The 19,633-nt window shown below is 42.4% G+C and overlaps 1 protein-coding gene across 3 annotated transcripts in view; it reads right to left on the bottom strand.

The window, feature by feature from the left end:
* The window catches only part of LOC141073067 (uncharacterized), a 184,638-nt gene that overhangs the window by 70,493 nt on the left and 94,512 nt on the right, over positions 1 to 19,633 (bottom strand). Inside the window, exons 6-7 of one of the 3 annotated variants that reach the window (XM_073560392.1) lie at positions 15,608 to 15,722; positions 10,583 to 12,106 (exon numbers count right to left, since the gene is read on the bottom strand). The exons of 1 other annotated variant lie outside the window; for it this stretch is intronic. In XM_073560392.1, the coding sequence (XP_073416493.1) occupies positions 10,583 to 12,106; positions 15,608 to 15,722 (1,639 nt within the window). Of the gene's footprint in view, positions 1 to 10,517; positions 12,107 to 15,607; positions 15,723 to 19,633 lie in introns of those variants that run through there. One more of the 3 variants, XM_073560390.1, reaches the window with a different exon arrangement.

Here is a 19,633-nt window from a genome sequence, read left to right as displayed (position 1 = left end):
GTTTATTATGTAGCCTGGATAAAGCACAATATGATTTTGAAAATCGCTATTTCTAACTGTCCCTCACAGCCTTGAACAGCAGCCTGTCCCTAACTGAATTCACAGCAGAGTGAACCCGAAATGGCGGCGGCAGTGGCTTTTATAGTGCATCATGACATCATTTCAGGAGCCAATCACAGCCATGCCAATAGTTAACATGCCTACATGCCTAACAGGATGTGCCCACACTTCTGAGGATTGTCATTGGCTGAATCAAATCAAACTGGCTCATAGCATTATGGGAACTTCCGATTCCAGTATTCGATATGCTAAAAGTATCGGAACTCAGTATCGGAATTCCGATACAGTGAATATCGGCCGATACCCGATACTTGCGGTATCGGAAGGCTCAACACTACTTATGACCATGTGATTTTTCTTTTTTAATAAGTTTGCAAAAATTTCTACATTTGTTTTTTTCAGTCAAGATGGGGTGCAGAGTGTACATTAATGGGAAAAAATGAACCTTTTTGAAATTAACCAAATGGCTGCAATGAAACAAAGTGTGAAAAATGTAAAGGGGTCTGAATAGTTTCCGTACCGACTGTAGTATTATTATTACTACTAGACCTCCAGCAGCTTGGATTGTGGCTTCTCCACTCTTCCTTCAGACTCTGGGACCGCGATTTCCAAATGAAATGCAAAATTTACTTTAATCTGAAAACAACACCTTGGACCACTGACAACAGTCCAGTTCTGTTTCTCCTTGGCCCAGGTAAGACGCTTCTGGTGTTTGCTTATTGGTCATGAGTGGCTGACACAAGGAATGTGACACTTGTAGCCCACGTCCTGAATACATCTGTATGTGGTGGCTCTTGAAGCAATGACTCCAGCAGCAGTCCACTCCTTGTGAATCTGCCCCCAAATATTTCAATGGCCTTTTCCTAACAATCATTTCAATCCTGAGGTTACCCCCGGTTGCTTGTGCACATTTTTTATACCACACTTTCTCCTTCCACTCAACTTTCCATTAATATTCTTGGATCCAGCACTCTGTGAACAGCCGGCTTCTTTAACAATGACCTTTCGTGGCTTCCATTCCTTGTGGAGTGTGTCAATAACTGCCTTGTGGACATCTGTCAGGTCAGCAGTCTTCCCCATGATTGTGGAGCTACTGAGACAAACTAAGGGACCTTTATAAACACTTAGAAGCCTTTGTGGGTGTTCTTTTAATTATTCTAAATTTACTGAGATAATGACTTTTGGGTTTTCATTGGCTGTAAGCCATAATCATCAACATTAACCACTTGAAATAGATCACTCTGTGTGTAATCACTTTATAATACAGTGGGGGGAAAAATGTATTTAGTCAGCCACCGTTTGTGCAAGTTCTCCCACTTCTAAAGATGAGAGAGGCCTGTAATTGACATCATAGGTAGACCACAACTACGAGAGTCAAAATGAGAAAACAAATCCAGAAAATCACCTTGTCTGATTTGGGAAGATTTATTTTGGAAATTATGGCGGAAAATAATTATTTGGTCACCTAAAAACATACACGATTTCTGGCTCTCACAGACCTGTAACTTCTTCTTTAAGAGGCTCCTCTGTCCTCCACTCATTACCTGTAGTAATGGCGCCTGTTTGAACTTGTTATCAGTATAAAAGACACCTGTCCACAACCTCCAACAGTCACACTCCAAACTCCACTATGGTGAAGACCAAAGAGCTGTCGAAGGACACCAGAAACAAAATTGTAGCCCTGCATCAGGCTGGGAAGACTGAATCTGCAACAGGCAAGCAGCTTGGTGTGATGAAATCAACTGTGGGAGCAATAATAAGAAAATGGAAGACATACAAGACCACTGATAATCTCCCTCAATCTGGGGCTCCACGCAAGATCTCACCCCGTGGGGTCAAAATGATAACAAGAACGGTAAGCAAAAATCCCAGAACCACGCGGGGGGACCTAGTGAATGACCTGCAGAGAGCTGGGACCACCGTAACAAAGGCTACCATCAGTAACACTACGCCGGGAAGGACTCAGATCCTGCAGTGCCAGACATGTCCCCCTGCTTAAGCCAGTACATGTCCGGGCCCGTCTGAAGTTTGCTAGAGAGCATTTGGAATATCCAGAAGAGTATTGGAAGAATGCCATATGGTCTGATGAAACCAAAGTAGAACTGTTTGTGAGAAATAAAACTCGTTATGTTTGAAGGAAATAGAATGCGGAGTTGCGTCCAAAGAACACCATACCTACTGTATTGTGAAGCATGGGGGTGGCAACATCATGCTTTGGGGCTGTTTCTCTGCAAAGGGACCAGACGACTGATCCGTGTACATGAAAGAATGAATGGGGCCATGTATCGTGAGATTTTGAGTGCAAACCTCCTTCCATCAGCAAGGGCATTGAAGATGAAACGTGGATGGGTCTTTCAGCATGATAATGACCCCAAGCACACCGCCAGGGCAATGAAGGAGTGGCTTTGTAAGAAGCATATGAAGGTCCTGGAGTGGCCTAGCCAGTCCCCAGATCTCAACCCCATAGAAAACCTTTGGAGGGATTTGAAAGTCCATATTGCCCAGCGACAGGCCCAAAATATGACTTCTCTAGAGGAGATCTGCATGGAGGAATGGGCCAACATACCACCAACAGTGTGTGGCAACCTTGTGAAGACTTACAGAAAACATTTGACCTCTGTCATTGCCAACAAAGGATATATAACAAAATAATGAGATGAACTTTTGTTAATGACCAAATACTTATTTTCCACCATAATTTACAAAATAAATCTTCCCAAATCAGACAAGGTGATTTTCTGGATTTGTTTTCTCATTTTGTCTCTCATAGTTGTGGTCTACCAATGATGTCAATTACAGGCCTCTCATCTATTTAAGTAGGAGAACTTGCACAATTGGTGGCTGACTAAATACTTTTTTTCCTCACTGTATATGAGTTTCAATTTTTGTATTGAAGAACTGAAATAAATTAACTGTTACAGAAAGAGAAGAAATTCGAAGTGCACCTAAAGAAACAGAGAAATGGATGTGACTCAGAGAAGCAGGAGGATCGGGAGGAGGTCAGCGCCCATTCCGCTCAGGAACCAGTACCAGGCTCTCACATAGAACGATGAAGAAACACATCAGGATAAGACTTTGCCCACAAACAGCAACCTTGTACGCCTTCAGAGTCCTCCTGGATGGAGAAAGAAAATTATAAAGAAGAAACGGAGAGTGGTGGTCATGAGGAATTCCCTGTTGAGAGGAACAGAGGCCGCTATCTGCAGACCGGATATAACCCCAAGAGAAATGTGGTGTCTTCCAGGTGCAAAAATTAAAGATGTGTCTGACAGGATATCAGGACTCTTCAGACCTACAGATGACTACCCATTCCTGCTACTACATGTGGGGACAAATGACACCGCAAGAAACGACCTGGAAACCATCTGCAGAGACTTTGAAGACTTAGGCAAGAAAGTGAAATAACTGGGAGCGCAGGTGGTCTTCTCTTCCATCCTCCCAGTGGATGGCCATGGAACAAGGAGGTGGAATAAGATTCTGCAGGTGAACAACTGGCTGCGTCGATGGTGCCGTCAGCAAAGATTTGGATTTCTGGATCACGGAGTGAATTACCTTTACGAATGGACTACTTGCTAGAGATGGGGTGCACCTTACGAAGACTGGAAAGCATGTATTTGGAAGTCGCATTGCTACACTTGTAAGGAGAGCTTTAAACTAGAACAACCTGGGAAGGGAAGCAAAAGACCAGAAAAAGCCATACACCTGACAAATGCTATTGAGAACTCTGCTATTAGAAGTGGAAAGGAAGAACAAAGACGAAAGAATCTAATTAATAAAAATATTGGAGAAAGAGAAACCAATCACAAACTAAAATGTTTCTATACTAATGCACAAAGCATGGGCAACAAACAAGGAGAACTGGAACTACTAACACAGGAAAAGAAATATGATGTCATTGGAATCACTGAAACTTGGTGGGACGATACACATGATTGGAATACAAGACTAGAAGGATACAACTTATTTGCAAGAAACAGACTTGATAAACGAGGAGGAGGTGTCGCATTGTATGTTAGAAACGCGTATATCTGCACAGAGATTGAAGCTTCAGAGACTGGGAGTTCTGTGGAAACTGTTTGGGTAAGAATACAAGGACAGAACAATGGAAAGGACACCATTGTAGGCATTTACTACAGGCCGCCTGTGCAAGCTGAAGATATGGATGAACTCTTTATGCATCAAATGGCCAAGTTCTCCAAAAAATATGACATAGTTGTCATGGGAGATTTCAACTACCCAGACATTTGTTGGGAATCTCTCTCAGACAAAACTATCAGGTCAAGGAAATTCTTATCCTCTCTTGCTGACAACTTTATCTTCCAAAAGGTAAAGGAGAAAACAAGGGGAACTGCTACCTTGGATCTAATCCTTATAAACAGGGAGGAAATGGTTGAGGAGGTAAAAGTGGCTGGGACCCTAGGAGGTAGCGACCATGCTATTTTAGAATTTTGGATAACTAGAGGAGGAAGACCTGTGAAGACTCAGACGTCAAGGTTAGATTTCAGAAAGGCAGATTTCAAGGGACTCAGAAAGAGACTCGGTGGGATCCAATTGCTGAATATCCTTAAGGACAAAAATGTCCGGGAAGGATGGGAAATCTTGAAAAATTAGATTCTCAAAGCAAAATTGTTAACAATTCCGAAAAGAGGGAAGAATAGGAAGCATTTAAGGAAACCAGGATGGATGAACACAAAACTTAAACACGTTCTAAAAAGGAAGAAATGTAATGCTGTCTGCAGAACCTGCAGGGGACACATCAGATTATCTAAAGCTGACAATGAATTAAGGTTTGCAAGTCATTGAAAGCAATAAAAAAGGATTTTGGGGATATGTCAAAAGTAAAAGAAAAGTCAAAGATGCTATAGGATTTTTACAGGATGAAAATGATGAAATGGTAAGAAAGGATGTTGAGAAGGCCGAACTTTTAAATTCCTATTTTGCATCCGTTTTCTCTCAGAACGGAAATGTAACATCAACTAATCTTCACTGTCCTGTTAAAGGAATAGAAGAATCCAGGATATCTATAAACAGAAAGATAGTGAGGAAACACTTAGCTAACCTAAATGAATTCAAGTCTCCAGGTCCACATGAATTACACCCCAGGGTAGTGAAGGAGATAGCAGAAGAAATTTTTGAACCACTCTCCATAAAATTCTTGGAGAACAGGAGTCCCAGAAGACTGGAGAAGAGCAAATGTTCCTATTTTCTAAAAGGGGAAGAAGGTGGACCCAGGCAACTATAGGCCGGTGAGTCTGACTTTTATACCAGGAAAGATCTTTGAACAAATTATTAAACATGTATGTAAGTACCTGGATAAGAATAAAGTGATTAATCAGAGTCAGCATGGGTATGTAACTGATAGGTCATGTCAGACTAACTTAATTTCCTTCTATGACAGAATCACTGACTGGGTGGATGAGGGAAATGCTGTAGATATAGTATATCTTGACTTCAGCAAAGCATTTGACAAAGTTATCTCACACAATCCTTATTGAAAAAATGACTAAGTATGGAATGGACAAGGCAACTGTTAGCTGGATTCGTAACTGGCTTAGTGATCGGACCCAAAGACTGGTCGTAAATGGCTGCACATCCAGTTGGAAGAATGTCTCAAGTGGGGTACCACAGGGCTCTGCCCTGGGCCCTGTATTGTTCGAAATCTTTAGCAATGATTTCGAGGAAGGAATTGAGGGTAAACTGATTACATTTGCTGATGACACAAAGCTAGGAGGGATAGCTAATACTAGAGAAAAGAGAGGATTCAAAAAGATATAAATAAACTGGAGCAGTGGGCAGCAACTAACAGAATGGTTTTTAACAGGGAAAAATGCAAAGAACTACATTTGGGCAATAAAAATGAAAAAAACATATACAGAATGGGAGGAATAGGGCCAAGTGACAGCACATGTGAAAAAGACTTGGGTATACTAATAGATCACAGACTGAATATGAGTCAACAGTGTGATGCAGCAGCAAAAAAGGCAAATGCAATTCTAGGATGTATTAACAGAAGCATACAGTCTAGATCACGTGAAGTCATTATTGCCCTCTACTCCTCTTTGGTCAGACCTCATCTGGAATACTGTGTCCAGTTCTGGGCACCACATTTTAAAAAAGACATCAAGAAACTGGAGCAAGTTCAGAGAAGAGCTACCAAAATGGTGACTAGTTTGCAACCATGTCCTGTGAGGAAGTTACAGGATTTGGGAATGTTTAGCTTGCAGAAATGGAGACTGAGAGGAGACTAAATAGCTGTCTACAAATATCTCAATGCAGACTGTGGAAGAGACGGTCAGAGGGAGCGCCAGCTGCACATTTCTAGGTGAGGGGTAGAAGACCAATGCTGATCCAGCCGGGTACCTCGGATGAGGAAAGATTAAGGTAGGAAACTGGGTATACCCGATCCACAGGAACACAAAGGACAGGGATCTGCTTTAAAAAAAATCTTCATTTATTGTAATATTATAGTCCACAACGCGTTTCGACAGATTAGTCTGTCTTCATCAGGTGGCAATATCTACCTGATGAAGACAAACTAATCTGTCGAAACGCGTTGTGGACTATAATATTACAATAAATGAAGATTTTATTTTTTTAAAGCAGATCCCTGTCCTTTGTGCTCCTGTGGACCGGGTATACCCAGTTTCCTACAAATATCTCAAGGGCTGTCACATTGTAGAAGGATAATCTTTATTTTAATTTGCACAAGGAAAGACTAGGAGCAATGGGATGAAACTGAATGGGAGGAGACACAGATTAGATATTAGAAAAAACTTTTTGACAGTTAGAGTGATCAATGAGTGGAACAGGCTGCCACGAGAGGTGGTGAGTTCTCCTTCATTGGAAGTCTTCAAACAGAGGCTGGACAGACATCTGACTGGGATGATTTAGTGAATCCTGCTTTGAGCAGGGGGTTGGACCAGATGGCCCAGGAGGTCCCTTCCAACTCTACGATTCTATGATATTCTAATTTAGTGAGAAGCACTTGTATGTGTGGATTAAAAAGGGCACAGAATTTCAGGAAAAGAACATCTCACCAACCATTAAGCATGAGGGTGGAGCAATCATGCTTTGGGGTTGTGTTGCAGCCAATGGCACGGGGAAAATTTCACAGGTAGAAGGAAGAATATATTCAATGAAATTTCAGCAAATTCTTGATGCACAAATAACACGAGCTGTAAAAAAGCTTAAGCTGAATAGAGGACGGCTTCTACAAATGGATAATGATTCTAAACACAAGTCAAAATCCACAAGACGACCTCAAAAGGCGCAAGCTGAAGGTTTTACAATGGCCCTCACAGTCCCCTGATCAGAACATCATTGAAAATCTGTGGCTAAACTTCAAAATAGCAGAGGAAGCAAGACGCCCCAGGAATCTCACAACACTGAAGGGATTATCCAAGGAAGAATGAATGAAAATCCCTCAGAGAGGGATTGAAAGACTCTTGTCTGATTACAGTAAGTGATTACAAGCCGAAATACTTCAAAAAGATGGTGCAACTAGGTACTAACCATGCAGGGTGCCCAAACCTTTGCATCTGCCCATTTTCCTTTTTGTGATTTTTAAAATGTAAAAAATATGAAAATATATATTTTTGCTTAAAATACAAAGTAGTGTCATCTATAACTCTAGCCCTTTTAGAGATCATTTAATATTCAGCTTGCTTAACTGTTCACAATAAAAGTCATTTTAACCAGGGGTGCCCAAACTTTTACATGCCACTGTACCATTACACAATCCCACAGGCCAGGGACCACAGTCACATGCATTCAAACCTCCTTCCCCTCGTCAGAGAGCACACTGTACTACCCTCAACTGCTCGACATGCTACTCACTTCCATGCTTAGAGCCCCCTCATCGCACGTACAGTACAGACCAAAAGTTTGGACACACCTTCTCATTCAAAGACTTTTCTTTATTTTCATGACTATGAAAATTGTAGATTCACTCTGAAGGCATCAAAACTATGAATTACCACATGTGGAATTATATAATTAACAAAAAAGGGTGAAACAACTGAAAATACTGTATGTCTTATATTCTAAGTTCTTCACAGTAGCCACCTTTTGATTTGATTACTGCTTTGCACACTCTTGGCATTCTCTTGATGAGCTTCAAGAGGTAGTCACCGGAAATGGTTTTCACTTCACAGGTGTGCCCCGTCAGGTTTAATGTGGGATTTCTTGCCTTATAAGTGGGGTTGGGACCATCAGTTGTGTTGTGCAGAAGTCTGGTGGATACACAGCTGATAGTCCTACTGAATAGACTGTTAGAATTTTTGTTATGGCAAGATAAAAGCAGCTAAGTAAAGAAAAACGAGTGGCCATCATTACTTTAAGAAATGAAGGTCAGTCAGTCTGAAAAATTGGGAAAACTTTGAAAGTGTCCCCAAGTGCAGTGGCAAAAACCATCAAGCGCTACAAAGAAACTGGCTCACATGAGGACCGCCCCAGGAAAGGAAGACCAAGAGTCACCTCTGCTGCGGAGGATAAGTTCATCCGAGTCACCAGCCTCAGAAATCGCAGGTAACAGCAGCTCAGATTAGAGACCAGGTCAATGCCACACTGAGTTCTAGCAGCAGGCACATCTCTACAACAACTGTTAAGAGGAGACTTTGTGCAGCAGGCCTTCATAGTAAAATAGCTGCTATGAAACCACTGCTAAGGACAGGCCACAGACAGGAGAGACTTGTTTGGGCTAAAGAACACAAGGAATGGACATTAGACCAGTGGAAATCTGTGCTTTGGTCTGATGAGTCCAAATTTGAGATCTTTGGTTCCAACCACCATGTCTTTGTGCGATGCAGAAAAGGTGAACGGATGGACTCTACATGCCTGGTTCCCACTGTGAAGCATGGAGGAGGTGAGATGGTGTGGGGGTGCTTTGCTGGTGACACTGTTGGGGATCTATTCAAAATTGAAGGCATACTGAACCAGCATGGCTACCACAGCATCTTGCAGCGGCATGCTATTCCATCCGGTTTGTGTTTAGTTGGGCCAGCATTTATTTTTCAACAGGACAATGACCTCAAACACACCTCCAGGCTGTGTTAGGGCTATTTGACCAAGAAGGAGAGTGATGGGGTGCTACGCCAGATGACCTGGCCTCCACAGTCACCAGACCTGAACCCAATCGAGATGGTTTGGGCTGAGCTGGACCGCAGAGTGAAGGCAAAAGGGCCAACAAGTGCTAAGCATCTCTGGGAACTCCTTCAAGACTGTTGGAAGACCATTTCCGGTGACTACCTCTTGAAGCTCATCAAGAGAATGCCAAGAGTGTGCAAAGCAGTAATCAAAGCAAAAGGTGGCTACTTTGAAGAACCTAGAATATAAGACATATTTTCAGTTGTTTCACACTTTTTTGTTAATTATATAATTCCACATGTGTTAATTCATAGTTTTGATGCCTTCAGAGTGAATCTACAATTTTCATAGTCATGAAAATAAAGAAAACATTTTGAATGAGAAGGTGTGTCCAAACTTTTGGTCACTACTGTATTTGCCCCCCAAAACTACTTTTAACATGTGTACACCAACCCCTGGAACCACATGCACATTCACTCACCCAAAAGACCCCTGCCCCACCTTCGTAGTAGGTTGATTCAAGGGCACTGTGCTTAGGGCACCTGTTGCCCCCGTCCTAAAGTGTCTCCAGCCAATAGCTGGGAGACAGTTGTTATTTAAGGCACCTCCACCTGCATGAAGGTGCCTATGCAAAGTTGTCTTCCTAAATACGCTTGCTAATTTTCTCAGGTCCCTGTCCGCTAGTCCCACTAGTATCTGTTTGTTCCTAACCACCTTGCTAGTACTTGCCTTGTCAGTCTGTATTACAGCCTTATCCACCTGTATTTGCTGTACCAACTTGTACAACAGCTGGACCCGCCTGCACCAGCTGTGCCAATCTGTACAAAAGCCGGACCTGCCTGCACCAGCCATGCCAATTTGTATTACAGCTGGACCCACCTGCACCTGCCGTGCCACTCTGTACATTAGCTAGATCCGCCAGCACTTGCTGTGCCAGTCTGTATATCAGCCGTCCCAGTCCGCACCTGCCACTGCCTGACTGCATCAGCTGTTATTTCCAGGCCATTCCAGCTGTCAGTCCCTAGGTGGTCAGCTGCCGTGCGTCTGTGGTCTGTCCTGGAGTAATACCTGATGTTCATTGAGAGCCAAGCTGAAAAGCCAGGTGCTCACCTAGGCACACCCCTCCAGGCTATCCTCAGACAATGGCACAGTGGTTCCACCATTCCGGTTACAAAAGTGAAATATCGGTGGGTACATTTCATAGCTGACAAGGTTGGGTGAAGAGGAAAGGTGAGAATAGAAGTGCCAATGTGCTATAAGAAACAAAGATGCAATTGAAAAACGGCAAGATGGCAGATACAGCAAACGTGTGGGGTACGAGAGCAATGGAGAATTGAACTTTTAAAAGGATTTGATAAACTGATAAAACCTGATATGTTAAATATTTTTATTGAAAAAAAAGACCCTACACAACGTTAAAATAACTTCAGTGTGTGACTTTTCTCGTGATTTAAAAGTTTGACTTTAGAAATAAAACATTTCCCACATTCTGAACAAGAATATGGCTTCTCTCTTGTGTGAATTCTCTGATGTTTCACAAGATCTGATTTAACTTTAAAAGACTTTCCACATTCTAAACATGAATATGGCTTCTCTCCTGTGTGAATTCTCTCGTGTTTAACTAGATCTGATTTAACAGTAAAGCACTTCTCACAATGTGAACATGAATATGGCTTCTCCCCAGTATGAATTCTCTCATGTTTAATAAGATATGATTTATCTGTAAAACACTTTGCACATTGTGAACATGAGTACGGTTTCTCCCCTGTGTGAATTCTCTGATGTGTAATGAGATCTGATTTACTGGTAAAACACTTCCCACATTCTTTACATGGAAACGGCTTCTCCCCTGTGTGAACTCTCTCATGTCTACCAAGATTTGATTTACTTATAAAACATTTCCCACATTCTGAACATGAATAAATCTTCTCTCCTGTGTGAATTTTCTGGTGTTTAACAAGATCTGATTTAACGCTAAAACAACTCCCACATTCAGTACATGAATAGGGTTTCTCCCCTGTGTGAATTCTCTGGTGTGTAACAAGTTCTGTTTTCTGTGTAAAACATTTCCCACATTCTGAACATGAATATGGCTTCTTTCCGGTGTGAATTCTCTCATGTATAACAAGATTTGACTTGTTTCTAAAACATTTCCCACATTCTAAACATGAATATGGTTTCTCCCCTGTGTGACTTCTCTGGTGTCTAACAAGGTCTGATTTTTGTGCAAAACATTTCCCACAATGTGAACACGAAAATGGCTTCTCGCCTGTATGAAATCTCTGATGTTTAAGAAGAATCGATTTACTTATAAAACGTTTTCCACATTCTGAACATGAATACAGCTTATCTCCTGTATGAAGTCTCTGGTGTTTAACAAGGCTTGATTTATGTGCAAAACATTTTCCACATTCTGAACAATAAATTTTTGCAGAAGTGTGACCTCTCTCATGCTTAACAAAATCTGACTGATCTGTAAAGGACTTTTGACATAATGAACAGGAAAACGGTTTCTCCCCTGTGTGTGTTCTTTTATGTTTAACTACAGCTGATTTATATGTAAAGCATTTCCCACATTCTGAACAGGAGAAGGGTTTCTCCCCTGTGTGAATTCTTTTATGTATAAGAAGACTTGATTTATCTCTAAAACATTTACCGCATTCTAAACAGGAGAAAGGCTTTGTTCCTGTGTGACTTTTGTGATGATCCCGAAGTCTAGCATTAGAAATAAAGCATTTCTCACATTGTGAACATGAAAATGGCTTCTCTCCTGTATGGATTCGTATATGAATAACAAGACTTGATTTATCTCTAAAACATTTCCCACATTCTGAACATGAGTATGGCTTCTCCCCTGCATGTACATTAAAGGTAATGAAGCTTTCTTGTATGGCATCTTCATCTTCTCTTATATAATTGGCCAATGACATTACATTCCCTTTTGAATTCTTACTGGAATTTTCTGTGAAAAATGTAAAAAAAAAAAAAAAAAAAAATAATAATTGTAATTTATAAATAAAAAATGACAGAATAAGCACTTTTGTAACTGTTCTTATTAGGCTGGAAACACACATGCAGTATTTTATGGAGTTATTTTCAACTAAACCAAAAGTGGATTCTGCAAGAAGGTGATGTACATGCCGTTCCTGTTTGCTGCAAAACACTGCATCAAGTGCTACCACAAATAAAACTGCAGGTATGATTTCAGACTTATGAAGCTTTGTATAACAATGTAAAATGTGTAAATGGAAAAAAAAGCATGGCTCTAGTCTACACCATGACTTGACAGAACTAAACTATGTGAAAAGCACAACCCTATATAGCAATCAGGTCTATTTTCTGCCAACTCGTGCGGCCCCATCACTTCAGATTTTCACTAACGATATTAATATTAAATAATTAATTATTAATTTTGGATTAATCATGGGCATAGACTACTTTGAACAAGATAATGTGATCCGAGGCAAAGCGCACATCTCCGGCTGAATCCATAAGGACCCATAACCAGACCGCCACCAGCTCTCCATGTTATTATACAGTGTCCTAAGGATGGAGCGGATCAGACAGTCAGGGGATCAATCAGAATCTGTAATGGTCCCAAAAATGAAGCATTGATTGATTGCTTACAAGGTTGCCATGGAACGGAGCATTGCAAGGCATTACAGCCCACCTAAGTTACATGACATCTGGCGTGGTCTAAGACACAGAATTGGTTGGTTATTGATAGCGGCACCTAAGGGGTTAAATTGCCAGGATCAGATCTACCTTGCAGGCAGAGGCTGGACTGTGTAATACAGTTTTGCTTTAGACACTAATGTAGCACGTGCATTGAACCAACATCTGACTATTACAAAGCCTGAAGGATTTCCTAGAACCCGCTAATGAATGAGAATCCGGAAGGCTCATGCACACATTGCTTATTGTTTCCTTGCACTTTTAGATCTGCATTGTCAATTCTTTCAGCATCTTTGCTACAAGATTTCATTTATACTAATAAGTAGGGAAAAATCTGCTGCAAAAATGTGCTGATTTTATGCCACGCGTTTCCTTCCCGGAGAAGCAGAACTGGTGCAGAAATTTCTGCAGCAAGTAACGTGTGCACAGACCCCAACAGGTTTGCTCAGATTATTTGTTTAATGCAGACTTCTGGATTTGGAGCTTTCTCAGACAATACGCTGAGAGATCGACACAACAGGAGCTCAGAACTGGACATCATCCATCTGTCGCGTCTCTGATCTTAAAGAGGTTTTTCAATTTCGGAAACAGCAGTTTGTCTATAAAAAAACAACACCAAAAAGCCTCTGCCTTACTCACCCTCCCTGGGCCCAGCGCTGGTTCTCTGGTGTCTGTAGCACCATCTTCACTCTGATACCGCTGCAGCCAATAACTGAGCTCAGCAGCAACCTGACGGCACAAGCTGCTCAGCTCGGTTACTGGCCGGACACCGGGAGCAGTGGCAGAGGTTCCGCTCCGGACTCGGGAAGGGTGTGTAAAACCCAGTAGGGAAGAGCTGCCTTCTAAAACTGGAAAACCTCTTTAACTCACACAACAACATACTGCAAAACTGCCTGCGGCTGTAGATGACCTCCAGCCATCTGAGGAGCCTGGTTCTGTGAACCCTGATGAGTGGGGCCGGTGGGATTTCTCCTTACATTTTTATGGCTGGAAGCGTAAAACTGTAAGGGAGCTGCCGATCAGTGGTAACTTTCTTTTCAGAACGCAGCCATTAATGGTAGCGTTTATTAGTGTTCACCACAACTGCTGCCTCGGAGACAAACACTTTATTCACAGTTTTAAAGGGAATCTGTCACCCATATTTAGTGATATCATGTAAAGATATCACTAAATTGTGCATCCCATAAGGATTCTATTCAGGCCTTTGACTCTCCCCCCGACCCCGCACCTTTGAGGCATAAATACTTTTTTTTAGCTTGTTGGGGATGCATGCAAATCGCCGCGGTCCGGTCCGATGGGCGTGGCTTAGTGGTCTCCCCCCCCCCCCCCCCTCGGCTTGCTTCACGTCATCCTTGTCTGTGAATACCACAGACACCGTTGGTTTCCGCGCTTGTGCAAGGTAAAGGCCCCCGGCGCCTGCGCAGTATGCTTTGCCCGACTGTGGGCGATGCCTATAATCGCTACTGCGCAAGCGCCGGTATTTTCCAGCACGGTCTATGCCCCGGAAGTGTGTCCTGCATGTGAAGACTTCCGGGGCATAGGCCGAGTTGGAAAATACACGCCCATCGGACCGGACCGTGGCGATTTGCATGCATCTCCAACCAGCTAAAAAGGTATTTATGCCTCAAAGGTGCGGGGTCGGGGGGAGTCAAACGCCCTCATAGAATCCTTATGGGACGCACAATATATGATATCACTAAATATGGGTGACAGATTCCCTTTAAAGTATTATCGTAGGGGCAATTTAAGTAACCAATTCACAGCAAAAACCCTCACAGTTATCACAAAACCCAAAAAACTTTATTACAAAATATATTTATTATGGATTATAAATCTATCATAAAAATCAATAGAAATTATTAATCTATCCTCAGCAGATCTACTCAGGGTTATTTTGTGAAAACACCACGATACATGGATATATGAACATAGTGGTCCCTGTAGGCTTCTCTCTTCCTCATATATATCGACTGAAAAACCTCTATCTCTATGGTCCCAGGAGGCTACATGAACTCGATAATTTAGGGTATACTGGCAATATTTTTGTTATAGTAAGCAGAAAGAACTATAGTAACATTGTCCATAGTCAGTATATAAGCAGACCTAGAGGAAGAATAGTCTGTAGATCCATTCAAGACCAAGTAGGATCTTCTGTATAGAAAGAGTTATGCAGGTGACCAATACAAATTAAGTATCAAGAAGCCAACAATTTTTTCATTTAGAATTTATTACAACGAAGACATTCAATTCCTTCTTCAACTTTCTACTTGTCCTGCCTTTTTCACATCCCCGCCTATGAGGGATTTATAGGGATAGCAGGGAGAGCCGCTGTGCACCGGGGGCGCCACTGCGCAGGTCATAGGGTGCCAACCTCCGCATGCTAGGCAGGGTAAAGCAGGTCAGTGTAGGGATAGGCACCTCCCTATGGTTATCAATCTGCTGGTGGTGGTGTGATGCAATAGTAATAGTATCTAAGGGTAATTTTTAAATAAATATATTTTGTAATAAAGTTTTTGGATTTTATGATAACTGTAAGGGTTATTGCTGTGAATTGGTTACTCGGAGGAAAACACTTAGCAGAGAATCCTTCAGGACAGAATACACAGAACACCTGAGGCTTTTACATTCAGCTAAGGTTCTTCACTACAGAACACAAAAACCCTTTAATGCGTTACTTTAACATAAGCTCCAACGTGTAACCTCTCCTCCAGAAAGCTCTGACCTTTCTTTCTATGGTCATCATCACACTGCCCAGTCACCATCCGCAAACGCCGTCACAATTACATACCAGTGGCAACATCTGCTAGAGTTTCCTCTTCTCCATCATTCATCCTTTCTTCTTCTTCTTCGTCGTCGTCTTCCACTTCTACTTCTTCCACTTTAATAATCGTCAGCTCTTCCTCCTGATTTGATATATAGATGTAACAATTCAGTACAATAATGGAGATAAGGAGGCAAAGTCACAGTCACATGTCTGAGTTTCACGCGTGTGTTCTATCCATATCTTTAGGGGACGAGTGGTCAGAAACCTTCCGTCACCCCCCTGAAAAACTAAGACATCTGAGAGTTTGGTTGAAATGGCAATATTTATCACTGAGCAGAAGACGACGCACAGATTAGGAAACTGCCCATTCCAGCTAATGGAACGACGTACGGATTGTACAAACAGACAAGGAAAAAATAAGGAAGAAATCGGATTCGTAGCACTGATGAAAATAACTTACTTTGTGTAAAAACAGAAAAAAAATGATGAGTAAAAGACGAACCAATGAGTCCGTAAAGACGCGAGGACCTGCCTTCACATTGATCATTAAAAAGACGCATTTCTCAAATATCGTACACAGCCACAAATACAAGAACACCGCTGTGTGCCGACCGGTCAGTGACTGCCTGGCCAGAACAAAGGGAATCTTCCACTATCACCAAAGGATCTTCAAAGGTCACTAAATCCAAGCAACAAACATCCTCAGAAGCCGCCACGTACATAACTTGTTCTATTAGCAGCCTACCGTTCTGCCATCTTTCCAGGTGGATTCCTAACTCAGACTCCACTTTTTTGGCAAAAGTAAGGGCTCACTGACAGTTTCTACTTCGTAGGAGACTTGATTATTTGTTACGCTCATCGCTGTATATTTAGTCCATTTCTCACTCAAAGAATGATGTCAAAATGTGAACGTGTCAAGAGTAAGTCTTACACATAAATGTCATAAAAATGTTGATTAGAATGGCTTCCTCACTTAATAGTTTGTATTGGTGGATATCACTATTGTGTCCATATTTGCCTCTTACCTGTATTACTCTGTTGGAGCCATAAACTCCACAAAATATGGACATTAGAGAGATGCTGAGGGAACACTTGGCTAATTTAAATGAATAAAAATCTGGTATAGATGAATTACGTCCTAGGGTGCTGAGTTAGCAGAGGAAACTGCAGAACCACCATCCAGAATCTTTGAAAAATCCTGGAGAACAGGAGAAGTCCCAGAAGATTAGAGAAGGGCAAATGTTGTCCCCATCTTTAAAAAAGGAAAGAAGATAGAGCCAGGAAATTACATTACAGGCTAGTGGGTCTTAGTACTATACCAGGAAAGATATGTGAACAAATTATTAAACAGCATGTATGTAAGTACCTGGATAAGAACACAGTAATTAACCAGAGCCAGCATGGGTTTGTAGAAAACAAGTCATGCCAGATTAATCTAATTTCCTTCTATGATGAAATCACTGACTGGGTGGATCAGGGAAATGTGGTAGTTATAGTATATCTCGACATCGGCAAAAAGTGGTAATAAATAGTTGCACCTCCAATTGAAAGAATATTTAAAGTGGGGTACCACAAGGCTCTGTCCTGGCCCTGGTCTTGTTCAATATTTTTATAAATGATCTAGATAAGGGAACTGAAGGTAAACTAATCAAATTTGTAGACGATGCAAAGGTAGGAGGGATAGTGTACACTAGAGAAGACAGAAATGATTCAGAAGGATCTAGATAAGCTTGAACAATAGGCAGCAACTAATAGAATGGTATTTAATATGGAGAAATGCAAGATTCTACATCTTGGCAAGAAAACCTACAAGAGAAAAAGTGCGCAAAAGCCCTGCTGTAACTAAGTAAATAAAAAACAAAAAGTGCTGTAGGACTGTCCCAATCAGAGTTACCTTGAGGTGGTGGGATGGCTTTTATGCTATATTTTTAATAAAAAAAAGTATTACTAAAAACTGTTATTTAAATGCACTTTTTGCCTTTTATTTACTCAGTTACAGCAGGGTTTTTGCTCACTTTTTTGTGTACCAACTCAAGTCAAGCTCAATCTTTGTGTTTGCTTTTTTTTTTATCTTGGCAAGAAAAACAAAAATTACATCTATAGGATGGGTGGAATAGAACTAAGCAACAGCACATGTGAAAAGACTTGGGTATGCTAATAGATCGCAGACTGCACGAGTCAACAGCGTGACGCAGCAGCAAAAAAGGCAAAGACAGTTCTAGGATGTATTAAGAGAAGCATAGAGTCTAGATCACGTGAACTCATTATCCCCCTCTACTCCTCCTTGGTCAGGCCTCATCTGGAATACTGTGTCCAGTTCTGGGCACCACATTGTGAAAAAGACATTGAATGTCACGATCCATGCTGGATTGTGACAGATTTAGCACAAGTAACCTTTTTTTTCCTTTAAGCTTTTAGCTTAAAGTTAGTTTTGCCCCCGGTGGCCGCTAGCGTTATTACATTGTACTTTATTTAGAGCTGCTGCCTGGGGGCTACTGTCTCTGCCGTCTCTCTGCATATGTCCCCTTCCTCTCCAGTGAGGTCAGCAGAGGTGCTGCTGGAGAGTAGGGTCAAGTCTCAACCCTCGCCAATAGCGAACCCTGAGAGGCGCAGGCCTCGTAGTAGGAGGGGTCGGAGGGTGGTGGTACCCTCTGTGAATTGCGGGGGGTGTGAGTGTGATGATACAGGGGGACGCCTCTGTTGTCAGTTCCATAATGAGTTCACCATCTGATGGCAAACGAATGTGTGGCAATAAACGTTCAGGTCCGGACCTGTGTGTGAACGAGTATGTATGGGTGGCCACCAAAAACATCCAGTGGAAGTGTGTTGCGGGGGTCTGGAATTTTCAGGTGATTGGGCCATATCTGGTGTCGGCCATCCTTGGCCCGGAGACTTACCAGCTGGAGTTACCTCCAAACTTGCCCATACCCAACTCGTTCCCCAGGTCGGCACTTTGGAGATGTGTGGTGCCTCCGGAGCATACATTGCCACTACCAGCGGCGCACGTTTGTCATAAACCTGAAGATCAGGTAGTTGCTGGAGTGAACTCTGGACCTGGGCGTCCCCACTGTAGGTGGTTTTCTGATGAGGAGCGGTCTTCAGAGTCCAGAGGCCCCTCATTGAGGGACGGTACTGTCACGATCCATGCTGGATTGTGACAGATTTAGCACAAGTAACCTTTTCTTTTCCTTTAAGCTTTTGGCTTAAAGTTAATTTTGCCCCCGGTGGCCGCTAGCGTTATTACATTGTAGTTTTAGTTCTAGTTTTGCCCCCGGGTGGCCGCTAACGTTATTACACGTGAATTACTAGCAGGTGTGATAGCCCTGGCTCCTACCTATAAAGGTGTGTCAGGTGGTTGCAATCACTGTTGGTGATATTGTTTATTCCCAACCAACCATGGGTGGTGAAAGGAGTTATAGAGAGGAGTTCCTTGCAGCTCAGTAAGAGCTTTGGATTAACAGCGATTCAGGAGGAAAGCTGTATTCGAGTGCCGGACTCTGTTGCTGGGAGCAATAGCAACAGAGCAAAGCTAAGTGGTGTTTTCCCTGTTTGTATATTTTTCCTTGTGTGTGTATTAGTGCAGCGGTGGGATTAGTCTCTGCACCATCCAGCTCACTAGTAAGGGATAGGTGCAGGGTGAGCTAGGGGTTAAGGTATCCAGCTCGGCGACAGGTGAAGAGCCTGTATAGGGAACGTGAGGAGTGCAGGGACACTGGCTCAGGGGAGTGCAGGAGGTCTCCACGTCCCCGTTCCCTAGTGCAGGGCCCACCGTTGTACCTGATTTCCCCGGTGTTCCCCTTGTTTGTCCTGGTATTAGTGCCGTCCTGCGAGTCGTGGCATAGAGGACAGGTCACACCGTGACATTGAAAACCTGGAGCAAGTACAGAGAAGAGCAACCAAGATGCTGAGCGGACTGCAAAGTACGAGGAACGGTTATAGGATCTGGGAATGTTTAGCTTGCAAAAAAGAAGACTAAGAGGAGACTTAATAGCTGTCTACAAATAGCTGAAGGGCTGTCACAGTGTAGAGGGATCATTATCCTCATGTGCA

This window comes from Dendrobates tinctorius, unplaced genomic scaffold (assembly GCF_039654945.1).
Source record: "Dendrobates tinctorius isolate UK_male_01 unplaced genomic scaffold, ASM3965494v1 ptg000296l, whole genome shotgun sequence".
Taxonomy (NCBI): domain Eukaryota; kingdom Metazoa; phylum Chordata; class Amphibia; order Anura; family Dendrobatidae; genus Dendrobates; species Dendrobates tinctorius.
Note: the sequence above shows the minus strand (reverse complement) of the source record. Positions and strands in the feature narration are given on the sequence as shown.